General features: G+C 47.7%; 1 protein-coding gene across 2 annotated transcripts in view; it reads left to right on the forward strand.

Moving 5' to 3' along the window:
• Positions 1-97: 97 nt before the first annotated feature.
• Positions 98-13161, forward strand: part of LOC8051920 (protein SMG5) — a 69620-nt gene continuing 56556 nt past the window's right edge. Inside the window, exon 1 of one of the 2 annotated variants that reach the window (XM_029970440.4) lies at positions 98-344. In XM_029970440.4, the coding sequence (XP_029826300.2) occupies positions 274-344 (71 nt within the window). In that variant the 5' untranslated portion in view covers positions 98-273. The remainder of the gene's footprint in view (positions 345-13161) is intronic. The other variant, XM_029970441.4, reaches the window with a different exon arrangement.

The following is a 13161-nucleotide window of genomic DNA, read 5'->3' on the forward strand; positions in this document are numbered from 1 at the left end:
CAAAAATTCTATGTACAAAAATAACAATAAAAGTACCTCATTGAAAATGAGTTTAAAATGAGTAACCTAGTAGCGCCCTCTCGTTTATTTGCGTTCCGATCCTTGAACTAGGCGTGGCCCGAACCAACAAAAATATCCCAGATGACCAGATGTGCGTCGGAAGAGAAACAGCATGGGCAGGGACCGACGATCGGAATTTCACGGGAAAGTTTTCCCCTTGCTTAGCTGCGCCTAGCAGTGAGCCCAAATTAAAAAGCATGAAGAGCTGATATAATGCAGAAGGCGCCTAAAGTCTACACAGAAGGCAAATATGAAAAAACTGAGATATCCCGACGATTGTATCGGTAAGTTAGGCTTATTCCTTTGCTCATTTTTTGGGGGGCCGCGCCACTGCTCAGAAACTAAGGGCGCATGTGCGTCCGCCGGTTGACTCCCGCTTGAGATCGCGACGCAGGAGTCGTAGGTAGTTTACGTGACGCCTGTAACGATGGTGTAACGCAGCCTTATCGTAACGTAACAACGTAGCCGGTTTTCAAATTTGATCTTCGACGTTTGCGCGTTATATTGTCATCAGCATCTACAGCTGTTTTTGTTTTGTTTTTTCTTTCTTTTTGTTTGCTTACGTTTCTGAAGGGACGGACAGGCCCTGAATTCTCGGTACCCGAGACTCGATGTCGGTCTGTCCTTCCTTTCAAACAATTACTGAAAAAGAAGGGAGTCGGGGTTGGATCTACTGCGTGTGTTGCAAAATTGCAGAGGGCAACACCGCTCAAAATAAAATTGGAATAAAATGAAAATACTGATATCACTTTAGTAGTGGGACAGTATGATAGTAACCAAACTATTACGTCAAAATGACGTTGAGATCTCTAAAAAAAAAAAAAAAAAAAAAAAAAGATGGTGTTTTAAAGACATTCATTATCTACTTAGCATGTCGTCAGCTGCTCCTGAATCACACTAAGCAAAGTTTCGTGTGATTTTGCTCTAAATTTCGTCTCACGAAGCGCCACTTTCTGACGGTTTGCGTGCGTAATCGTCATAGTCTCGCCGCGCGTCCATGTGTATTTTGTTTTTGTCCAACCCACAGACAAAATCGCTGTTCATCACATAAGAGATCTCTGTATTTGAAAAGTTATTTATGTGTCTGGAACACACAGTTACGTGCCTATGGGGTTAAAAACGCCGAAAACTAGTCAGAGCATCTAAGATAATTCGGGGGTGCATTTACTTACAATGTATATCTTTAAGGTGATCAACCCATCATTTATGTTGCTAAGTCTTCAGGCAGTAATTGAATATATTTTTAATGTGTGTGCATTAGAACACTCGTTTTGACGAAAACCCAGTGGTGACTTTCGTTTGTCAGTGCTGGAGAGAAAGGGGGGGGAGGGGGGTGAAACGTGCAACTCCCATTGGTCTGAAGCACTGCATCAGCATACGTCAATCTCTCCCTTTCTCTCCAGCACTGACAAACTGACAGACACCGCTGGGTTTTCCTCAAAACGAACCCTTTCGTCAAAGTCACGCTTACAGCTGGCACAGAGCCAGAGAGAAGGCGGCGCCACGCAGCAGCTCCTAGATAAAACCGTAGTGCTGAATGAGATGGCGTCATCAGAGAAGGTTAACGCTGGACACAGATTGAAAACGAGTGCTGTGTCAGCACTCAGCTTCGAGTCAAGTTTGCGCCGAATATTGACGCAATCGTGGTGTCCAATCTGTGCCCAGCGTTGGCCTTCTCATTCGGCACTACGGCTTTGTTATCTAGGAGGTGTTGCGCCGCGGTACGGTGGAATGCAAGCATGCTCAGTTACCACTGTTCTGTCGCCGGTTGTTCTTTGCTCTTGGTGTCCATAGTAGAGGTGTGTGGGCTGTGATGTGTGTGTGTGTGTGGTTAAAATGATGAATGCGGTTCCCTGCACGAGTGACATGGTTGTGGTTCCTTCCTCAAGTGGTATGGATGTAGTCCTTTCCACAAATGATATAGATGACCGTATCCAAGGGTGTTGACGTACCCTGATGGGCAGGGTACAGGAAAGGGGGGTTCTTAGGGACTCCGTTAGCATAAAAGGCCTTTGGGAAACGCCACACACGTCCCCCCTTTGGAAACGCTAACGCTGACCCCGTAACGAGGCCAACAAGAGGCAGGGGAGAAAAGAGAACCAAAAGAGAAAGCCAACGAGGAAAGTGAAGGGGTCAGCTTTAGCATTTCAAACAGGAAGACTTGTGTGGCGTTTCCAAGGGTCATGCTAACGCATTCCCTAAGGATCCACCATTGTATCTTTTATTTTCATAAATATATTTGACTGTTTGAAGTTCACATAACCGTTAGAGACCAACACCAGACGATACTTGAAAAGACGCCAGCTCTTGGCTGATCTGCGGAAACATGATATTTTGTTAGCTGTTTGGCACTGTGACAAGCCGCGTCGCGGAGTATGCTAAAAAGGAATGTGTGCTCACGTGGTAGATCTGAAGGCAAATACACGAAATTTACGGAAAGAGAGCGATATAATGAGTGGCATTCTTCTAAATAATCCCATACACAATGCCTTACTGCAAAAAGAAACACGTGGTGATCTGGAGGTGAAAACAGCACAACTGGACAAGGATGAAGGACAGACAGGGCTCAGTATTCTATGTTCTTGTTTTTGTCCTTGCCCAGTTGCACTGTCTGATAGTCTCGTCTGTTCTTGTTCTTTGTACTTGTCCAGTTGAGCTGTTCAAGATGGCAAATAATAAACAAGCTCAAGCAAACTTTTTAGCAAATGGAGATGCAATGCTATTCTTTATTACACATAAATAGCGCAAAGTACACGCAAATATTCTTGTATTTTTAATATAAATAATTTTGGCATTAACTCGTATGAGCTTGAATCTTCCCGAAATACTGCCTCAGGAGGCTAATGTTATATTCGGTTTCACGTGCACTTGTTTTAAGCACACAGATTACAACTCTGTGCTTTATCGGTCATGCGCTCTAACATTTTATTAGGTTGCTGCATATCATTGCAAGACTGCTATATACAGACTTGTACCGTACACATTACAAGTAATCAAATTACTTGTAATCGATTACTTTTTGGAGTAATTTTGTAATGAGTTGATTACTTTTATTGTGCAGTAATCACAAGAGTAATCTGATTACTTTTTGAAGTAATAAAAATTACTTGTAACCGTTACTATTTTTCCACGGGACACCCCCCCCCCCCCCCCCCCCCCCCAAGACACACCTTTTTTTTTTTTTTTTTCGAAATGACAAAAATAAAATTTGATTCTATTTTCGAACGGGAAAAAAGAAAAAAAGAAAGATTTTTGCGGAGCTGTAGGAAATGAGGTTGATCACTTTGTATGTACAGTTTCTGTGAAATGTCCGTTTTTTTTTTTTTTTTTTTTTTTTTTTTTTTTTTTTTTGAGCTGGGACTGGGAGTGGGAAGCCCCAGGGAAGCCCCAGTGCGCGACAAAGGCCACTCAGGGCGAAGTCTCAGGGAGCAGAATGTAGCTTTGTAAATCCTTCGTTCAAACTAGCCCCCTCACGCACACACACACAACAAAAAAAATGACCGCATCTCCTCGTGGTGAATGATGTTGATTGGGGCGAAGCTCTGGTGGTGCTGATGATACTGATTTTATTGTTCATAGGTAGTGCTGATGGTGCTGATTTGTTTTTATTGGTCATAGGTAGTGCTGAGTTCCGGGTTGCGTTTCGACTTCATTATTACTGCTTTATGGTCGGTGAAATGCAGAGCCAGTGGTTCTAGCGGATCAGGTTGGATCCGCTAGAAGCCGTGGGAATGCATCTCCACCGCTTAAGTCAACGGCCCATGTCAGAAAGAGAATGTGTGGTATGGAACGTGGTTATATACGCATTTGAGCATTTGACCGCAGCGCCTACTCGTCTATAAACGTTGAGCCAATGCATGCAAAGTTTAACGCGATTATATACGCATTTGACCGCAGCGCCCTCTCCTGTATAGACGTTGAGCGGCTACATGCAACGTTACATCCATGACATCCCCAGCTCTTGAGTTAGTACCACATCTCAGAGCCCCCTACTCGTCCCGCAGTCGTGGCCGAGTGGTTAAGGCGATGGACTAGAAATCCATTGGGGTCTCCCTGCTATTGTGAAAGGCTACGACACACCCGTACCACGTTTACGAGAGCGGCGCGTGCCCCTGGCTCACGTCGACCAAAGCACGCTCTCGCACCGACCGGCGGCTCGTGCGGGAGCTTCGGAGAACTCGGCTCTCGAGACAACCTTTGTACAAGCTGGGTGTCCGTGTCTGTGTGTGTGCGTGTGGATGACTCTTCAGCGAGCGAGCCACCACGCCGAGAGACCCGCCACGAACTTCTTCGGCATTGGCTGGCCGTTGGCACACGCACTTCTTCCGCATTGGCTGGCCGCTGGCACACGAACTTCTTCCACATTGGCTACCGAGGACCACGTAGGCCCCTGCGATTGGACAAGCCAGTGGACGGCGAGATGGGAGGCGGATATATAAAGAAAGGACACCCGTGAAGTTGTTGTGGTACGAACACTGAAAGGATGTTGTAATTAATGTAAATATAGTGTGTTCTGTTTTGCTGAGCTCGTCGCCTCCCGGCTCCTCGATCCTGTCTCCTACCCGGCACAAATTAGTGTCGCCGGGCTGGGAGCCTTCGTCGGAACCCTCAATCACGACAACTGGTTGGCAGCGGTGGGATACGACTACGTGGGACTCGACTTCATGGAATTCGACTACGCCGGATCGACTTCGCCGGACCATGACTCTCGGTGTGGGTGAGTGCCCGGCCCTCTTTCTTGGATCCGCCAGACCTGACAGCCATTAGATTTGTTGTTAGGGTTTGGGGGAAATTGTATCGGTCTAAACGAGTGTGTTTCCGTTGGACGCAAGCTTTCCTGAGTTCTAAAAGGGTGCCGATACACAGAGAGAGTCATGAATCTCGAGACGTTGCGTGTGCCACAACTGGTGCAGGTTTGTACCGAATTGGGAATCGATTTGGGACAAGCCAAACGAAAGCCACATATCATCTAGCTCATTCGGGACGCAGAGATTAACGATGAGGAGCTGATGGAGTGTTTGCAAACACCCAGAGAGAGGGAGAGCTGTGAGAGAGAGGAACGAGAACGAGAACACGAGAGGGAGAGAGAAAATCGAACTCAGGAGCTAGAGCTAAGGAAAGTGGAACTTGAGCTTAAGAAACTGGAGGCCTAGTCTCCGAATCAGGCAGCAGGTAGACTTGAACCGGCAAAAAGGTTCAAAATGAAAGATCTTCTTCAGCCATATAAGTTAAGCGAGGACATCGGGTTGTTTCTTGTAAATTTCGAAAGAATGTGCGAGAAAGTGCACTTCCTCCGCGAGACATGGCCCCATAAGCTACTGACGCTACTCCCTTGCAAAGCGGCGGACGTAATAGCGCGCTTAACAAGAAAGGACGCCGACAATTACGACCAAGTAAAAGCCGCACTTCTCAAGGAGTATCGCTTGTCCACGGAAGCATTTCGCCAACGCTTCCGTCAAGCATGTAGGAAGCCATCTCAATCGTGGCCAGAGTTCGCATATAACTTAAAGGCAGATTTGATAGAGTGGCTAAAGAGTGCCGGGGCACAGGGAGACCACGATAAGGTGGTCGAGTGTGTTGCAACGGAGCAGTTCTTCCGGGAGCTCCCTGAAGAAGTGATGTTCTGGGTTCAGGACAGGCTCAGCGAGCCTAATCTCATGAAGGCCGCGGAGCTCGCGGAGGAACACGCGATGAGAAGAGGCCTGCAAGGTGATAGCTCAGGCAAGGCGCAGAGGGATAAAGAAGTTAAGAAAGCTTTCTGGTCGAAAAAGAACGAGGTGGGAAAGCCGTTCCCAAGACGGTTCGCTAGCGAGGGGTCTTTCCAGAAACCTAAAGAAAAGGAAGTCGAGGCAGCGAACAGGAAAGTTGGCTACCAGCCGAAACCAAACAGCGAAGGCAGCAAGGTCTTCGAAAAAAGGAGACCATCTATTTGTTTCAATTGCAAAGAGCCGGGCCACTTTGCGGCCAGCTGCACAAAGAAAGTGGCTTTCCACTATGTCCGTGACAGCGAAGACAATGAGAGGTTGTTAGAGCCCTACACGCGACAAATGCTAGTAAATGGCAAAGACTGCCGTGTGTTGCGAGACTCAGCCGCGACGATGGACGTCGTACACCCTACGTACGTGCGACCAGAGGAGTACACTGGAGACTGCGCTTGGATTCGACAGGTGGTAGAAGAGCAAAGTGTTTGCTTGCCTATTGCTAAAGTTTCTATCTCGGGACCTTTTGGAGTCCTAGAAACCGAAGCGGCAGTCTCCAGCAGACTTCCCTTGCCGTATCCGTACCTCTTTTCAAATAAGTCTGAAGAGATGTTGCAACAGAGGGGGTTGAGCTTCGCGAACGAAACAGTGTTGGCCCTGACGCGCTCGAAGGCACGTGCTCTAGCGAGGCAGCTGAGCTATAACTCCGTCGAAGAGGCTTCCCCTTCCGCTGAGTCGCGAGACAAGCCTGGAGTGTCGGGGGAATTTGCCGAATCACAGCACCAGAACACCTAGCCAGGGACGGAACGGGGAGAGCAGACAGCCGATCATGAGAAAGAAGACGGTATACTTCTCTCACCGGCCTCCAAAAGCTTTCAGGCTTTAGCTAAACTGGATAGGCCGACGCTTATTTTGGAGCAAAAAAATGATCCATCCCTGAAAGATATCCAGGGGAGTAAGAGGGAAGGCATAGCCAGGAAGAACATCTCGTTTCAAACGAGATCAGGCGTGCTCTACCGGCAGTACCAAGACCGAAAGGGAAAGTCGTTCGACCAGCTTGTCGTTCCCCGTAAGTACCGAGCGGACTTGCTCCATCTCGCCCACGATTGCTCCTGGTCAGGACACCTTGGAATAAAAAAAACCAAGGCGCGACTGACACAGGAGTACTACTGGCCGGGATGCTGGAAGGATGTCGAGGGATTTGTGAAGACCTGCGACGCATGCCAGCGTGTCGGGAAATCTACGGATAGGCAGAAAGCCCCTATGACATTGGTTCCAGTAATTACTGAGCCATTTCGCCGTCTCGTGATCGACACCGTCGGACCACTTCCTCAGACGCAGTCGGGGTACCGGTATATTTTGACAGCTTTGTGTCCGGCCACAAAGTTTCCACAGGCAGTTCCACTGAAGGAACTGTCCTCGGCTAACGTGGTGGACGCTCTTTTGTCCATCTTTTCTAGGGTGGGGTTTCCAGCAGAAATTCAGAGCGACCAGGGAAGTGTCTTCACTAGCTTACTAACTACCACCTTTTTCGAGAAGTGTGGTATTAGGCTAGTTCACAGCTCCATCTACCACCCACAATCGAACAGCATGGAAAGGCTTCACTCGGTGCTGAAGCGCGTCCTGCGCGCTCTTGGTGTGGAGCGCAGAAGGGATTGGGAAGCCTGCCTCCCAGCGGCTATGTTCGCTCTTAGAACCGCACCTCACGAGACGACGGGGTTTAGTCCCGCGGAGCTAGTGTACGGGAGGGCTTTGAGAACACCGCTGCGTATGCTTCGAGAATCTTGGGAGGATCAAAAGGAAAACCCAACGGTCGTCGAGTACGTTCTGGAGTTGTTGAATCGGCTAAATAAGGCAATGGGGATCGTGGAAAGGAACGCGAAGACCGCACAGAACAGGGCAAAAGCCTATTATGACCGAACAGCCCGGCTGCATACTTTTGAGGTGGGCGACAAGGTCATGCTTCTTGTTCCCTGTAGAAAGAACAAACTTGACGTTCAATGGGAAGGCCCAGCTAGGGTTCTGCAGAAGCTGTCTGACACAAACTACGCAGTTGAGCTAGAAGGGAGGCGGCGAAACACGCGAATTTACCACAGCAACCTCATGAAGCCTTACAAAGAACGCGAGGTTATTGTAAACTTAACTCTGAACGCGCCAGAGGAGATGCCGCATGAAATCCCCTTCCTCAAAGGTGACGGACGCTTCACTGTCGAAGAGCTCTGCGCAAAAATGATAATTCATGAGAAACTCCAGCCCGCTCAGATTGCAGATCTAACCCAGTTAATCAGGGAGTTTCGAACGACCTTTTCAGATAGGCCAGGAAAAACGACCTTGGGGGTCCACGACATCGAGCTAACTGTCAATCAACCGGTTCGTTCTAGGCCGTACAGAGTATCTCCAAGACGAAGGGAGATAATGGAAAGAGAGATCAAACGCATGTTGGAGCTCGGGGTTATTGAACCCGGGGACAGTGACTTCACATCGCCCCTGATCCTTGTTGAAGCACCAGGGAAAGACCCTAGGCCCTGTATCGATTACAGAAAGCTAAATGCTATCACCCGGGATCAAACCTACTCGATCCCGAACATTGAGGAGAGGGTAGAGGTAGTTAGCGGGGCTAGGTTTATATCGACGTTAGACCTAGTGCGGGGCTACTGGCAGGTCCCTCTTACCGAACGGGCTAGTCGGTACGCCGCGTTTATCTCTCCCATTGGCACCTTTCGGCCGATCATGTTGAGTTTCGGCCTGAAAAACGCGCCGTTTTGTTTTTCTAGCCTTATGGATCGTGTCCTTGGAGACTTACGCGACTTCGCCCTCCCCTATCTGGATGACGTGACTATTTTTTCGGATTCCTGGGAAACCCACGTGGAAAACCTTCGCGCGGTTCTAGAACGGCTTCGCCAGGCGGGACTTAGCGTCAAGCCCGAAAAATGCCAGCTTGGGAGAGCTGAGGTCAGCTATTCGGGCCATGTGATCGGACAAGGTTGTCGCCGGCCCTTTGAGGTTAAGACTGCTGCAGTCGCAGAGCACCGGCGTCCCAAGACGAAAACAGAAATACGTGCATTTCTGGGGCTTTCTGGTTACTATCAGCACTACATAGAGGATTTTTCGCACATAGCAAGCCCGCTCACCGACGCCCTCAGAAAATCCGAGCCGCAAATAGTTCAATGGGACGAAGCAAAGGAACGTGCGTTCAACTCGTTGAAGGAGGCGCTAACAAAGGGGCCGGTGCTGAGGGCACCAGATTACGCGAGGGAATTCGTAGTGCAGTGTGACGCCAGCGATCGCGGGGTCGGAGCTATCCTGAGCCAGACCGATGATGAGGGGAACGAGCGGCCGGTACTCTACATTAGTCGAAAGCTCTCCAAAAAAAAAAATTGGTTTGTGTGTGTGTTTATACAGCCTAGAACTTGGTCTGCCTCACAGGGGCGATGAGTCTCCCAGCTGTAGATGAGAAATTTAGCCAGTGCGGTACAGCTGCTAGCCTGGGGTCTTTAACGTGCATCACGCAGTGGTGATACACAACCGCACTCCGGTACGATGCTCACCCAGATCGAAACGGGCAGGGGTGGGGCTCGAACCCAGGATCCCTGGGTTCTGCAGCGCGAGCTTTCGCTCCACGTGCTCCGAGCTGGTGTGCACTAGACCACTCGGCCACCGATCCCCGAAAGCTCTCCACACACGAAGAAGCTTATAGCGCCTCAGAGAAGGAATATGCATGTCTTGTTTGGGCCGTTCAAAAGCTTTCATGTTATCTCTCAGGCACCAAGTTTGTCATTGAGACAGATCACTGTCCATTGCAGTGGCTACAAAACATGTCGCCCAAAAATGGCCGCCTCCTTCGGTGGAGCTTGATCCTTCAGCAATACAATTTTGAAGTAAAATACAGAAAAGGACAGCTTAATGGAAACGCAGATGGGCTCAGCCATAGCTTCTAGCGAAAAGGGCGAGCCTTGATGAGTTGCGGCGAATTTTCGAAATTCTCCGGGGAAAAATTCTGTTGTGAATCGCAAGGCGTGTTCAGAGAAATGACTATCTCGGTGAGCCGGCTATAGTGGGGGCAATTAATCTGTTTTGTCGTTGTTGTTTTCTTTTTTTTTCACGGGTGTCGGTTGTATCCAGCTTTTCAGCTTACAGTATTTCTAAGCTCTCTAGTTTATCTTCGTAGCGCAAGGGCTTTGAGGAGAATTGATGAGCTGCTTGTTTTATTTGTGATGGTCTGGCGGACTGAGGGAGGGAACTGGGTGTTCATCGGCCCGGGGTTTGGTCTGGTGTGGTTGTTCCGTGTGTCTACCTCTTCCCAGGATGAATGAGTGCCCGAACTCCTGCCGAGAACCCCAGAGCGAAACCGCGTCTCTCGGAAGAGCGGTTGCTAACTGCTCTACCTCAAAACGCTCTCCCCGTTGCCGGAGGAGCTATTGTGAAAGGCTACGACACACCCGTACCACATTTACGAGAGCGGCGCATGCCCCTGGCTCACGTCGACCAAAGCACGCTCTCGCACCGACCGGCGGCTCGTGCGGGAGCTTCGGAGAACTCGGCTCTCGAGACAACCTTTGTACAAGCTGGGTGTCAGTGTCTGTGTGTGTGTGTGTGGATGACTCTTCAGCGAGCGAGCCACCACGCTGAGAGACCCGCCACGAACTTCTCTGGCATTGGCTGGCCGTTGGCACACGCACTTCTTCCACATTGGCTACCGAGGACCACGTAGGCCCCTGCGATTGGACAAGCCAATGGACGGCGAGTTGAAAGGCGGATATATAAAGAAAGGACACCCGTGAAGTTGTTATGGTACGAACACTGAAAGGATGTTATAATTAATGTAAATATAGTGTGTTCTGTTTTGCTGAGCTCGTCGCCTCCTGGCTCCTCGATCCTGTCTCCTACCCGGCACAAATTAGTGTCGCCGGGCTGGGAGCCTTCGTCGGAACCCTCAATCACGACACTGCACAGGTTCAAATCCTGTCAACTCCGCAAACATTGTTTTTTTTTTTTTTATGTGAACACGGACGCAGGACGAACAAACGGATGGACAAGGCCTTCGCCTTGTCCGCTAAGGAGCTTCGCCGCTAAGGAGCTTCACCCCTAAAAACAATCCTGCTTACGATACCTACTCGCAGTCCGTAGAAGAATCAGAATCGAAGAATGTATAAAGCGCATCCAAAATATAACAAAGCCAGTTAAAATATTTCCCTATTTTCCCTACATGGTCTTTGTGACAAGCAAGGTTTCGAGTTGCGAAGTGGTCGGGGCAATCTTTTCTGCTAATGGATACTACACATGATCCGTTTCAAATCCTGGAGCTGCTGCTCTTTTGTATAACACGCGAGTTCATCCAGGTGTGAATAATGAAATGAGCAATGCAAACTTTGAGCGACAACCCTTGCTTAAGCTTAACAAGAGAACCTCCTCCACTCCCTCACCGCCCCCCCCCCCCCCCCCCCAACTGGCTAACGCCCAAATCATTAAGCTTCTACAAACGAATGCTATGCTTGTGCCCGCATTGTGAAGGTGCAACGACCACGAAGAGGGAACCCGTTTTTTTTCTTCAATACTTGTGAAAGTGTGAAATATAGGTTGGAAGTAGTTCATTGTTATGAGCGCTAAAGATGTAAGTTTTCACACAATAAAGTAATCGGAAAAGTAACGGTTACTTCTTAAAGTAATGTCCAATTACTTTTGCTGTCGAGTAATCAAGTAATCTGATCAAATACTTTTTAGCCAAAAGTAATAGTAATTGTAATCGATTACTTTTCTTTAGTAACGTGTACAAGACTGGCTATATATGCATACTGAACAATTTTACAATTTGGACATCTACTTTTGCTAGTGTTGCAAACATTGCATTGCACCAAGAAGCTGAACTGTTTAACATGGTTTGCACATGATGTCATAATACTATATGCCAGCGGTGGTTACAATTTGTTCTTGCTGAGAAAATCAAATCTGGTGGTGCAAAAATACACACTGCAGAATGTACGCACTCAGCAGCAAGGCCGCCCCAATAGCAGCTAATGTAAGATCAGTGCACACTATGCATTTGAAATGTACAAATTATTCTTGCTTCGCTGAAGTGTTATTAGGAAGAGTGCAAGCATCTGGCAGCACAAAGTCACACTTTCTGGCAAGATTGTTTTTACAAACAAAGTAGTTTTTGGGGCTACGCTATCCTGTCTGTGTCGTAGATGCGGGGCCGAGGAAACTTTACAACACTAACGTTTTTAAGACTACGCCCTCCTCCTCTTTCTTTCCTTTTTTCGTTGCTCCACCAGAGATATTTTTTTTTAGTATTTCTGGGGTGCTCTTGACTTCTCTCCGTGTGGGGTTGTTAATTCGACAATTTTAGTTGTGTCATTTGGTAGCAATAATCCTCCTTTTCTTTCTTTCCTTTCTTTTTTTGTTTATTGCACCCAAAAATTGTTAACCTTAGACAAAATATGGAGGTGATTGAAGCTTGGTGAATAGCTTGAGAACGTCCTCAGAGGGACAGCCGGGCTGCCAATGTTTGGCTGTCCCTCTGAGGCCACTAGGATCTCTCTTTTTGGGCCATTGAGTAGGTCACTGTCGCGTTACTTGCGGTGCAAAGTCGCAATGTCACATGAAGTGATGGTGTCAAGAATGCTAATGAATCCAGTGACGTTCTCAATTTGAATATACTTGACACAGCGAGTCACGGTGCACGTGACGTCACATTACTTGACGGCATGTCTTGACACCATGATGACGCATGATTAATCATAGTGCGAATACAAAAGCACCACGTAAACCCCCAATTCCTCATACATTGCTGTTCTGTATATGACGATTTGATGATACATTAAAATACAGCTGCCATTTTGTTTATTCTCAAATATTTAATTTGTGATGTTAGCGAACAACAAAAAAATTACCGTGAACCGTTTTGAACCAGTTGCCATTATATTTCTTTCTGGTTCAGTTCCAAGATGGCGGCGAAGATTTAGGTTCGGTTCAGTTCTGGTTTGCCTAAAACTAACAATTCCGGTTTTCGATTTGGTTCTGGTTCGACGCTCTGATTGAAGCTAACTATTCTCACTAATTAAAAATATAATTATGCAAATTTCTTTGAAAGCATGCTTATTCTAAACAATATGTACCTTAATAAATAGACCTGTTGATGGTGACTAATATGGTGCCTACCTTGTTTCTGTGCAATCCTTAAAGGGGCCCTGCAAGCACTTTTTTACTGGTTTTTAATTTGCACCAACCCTGAGCGCACTGACCGTAGTAACATAATGTAACTTTTCTTTTCTCAAATTTCGCCTTATTTTAAGAGTTATAGGCAAATTAAAAATGGTAAAAACAAGCAAAAAATAACCTCCCTCATGACATCCTTGGTTGCTTGAGCGGCCGTGAACTAGAGGAGGGATAGTGAGCAGAGCGA

Source organism: Ixodes scapularis, unplaced genomic scaffold (assembly GCF_016920785.2).
Source record: "Ixodes scapularis isolate PalLabHiFi unplaced genomic scaffold, ASM1692078v2 PGA_scaffold1__304_contigs__length_218370807, whole genome shotgun sequence".
Lineage (NCBI taxonomy): Eukaryota > Metazoa > Arthropoda > Arachnida > Ixodida > Ixodidae > Ixodes > Ixodes scapularis.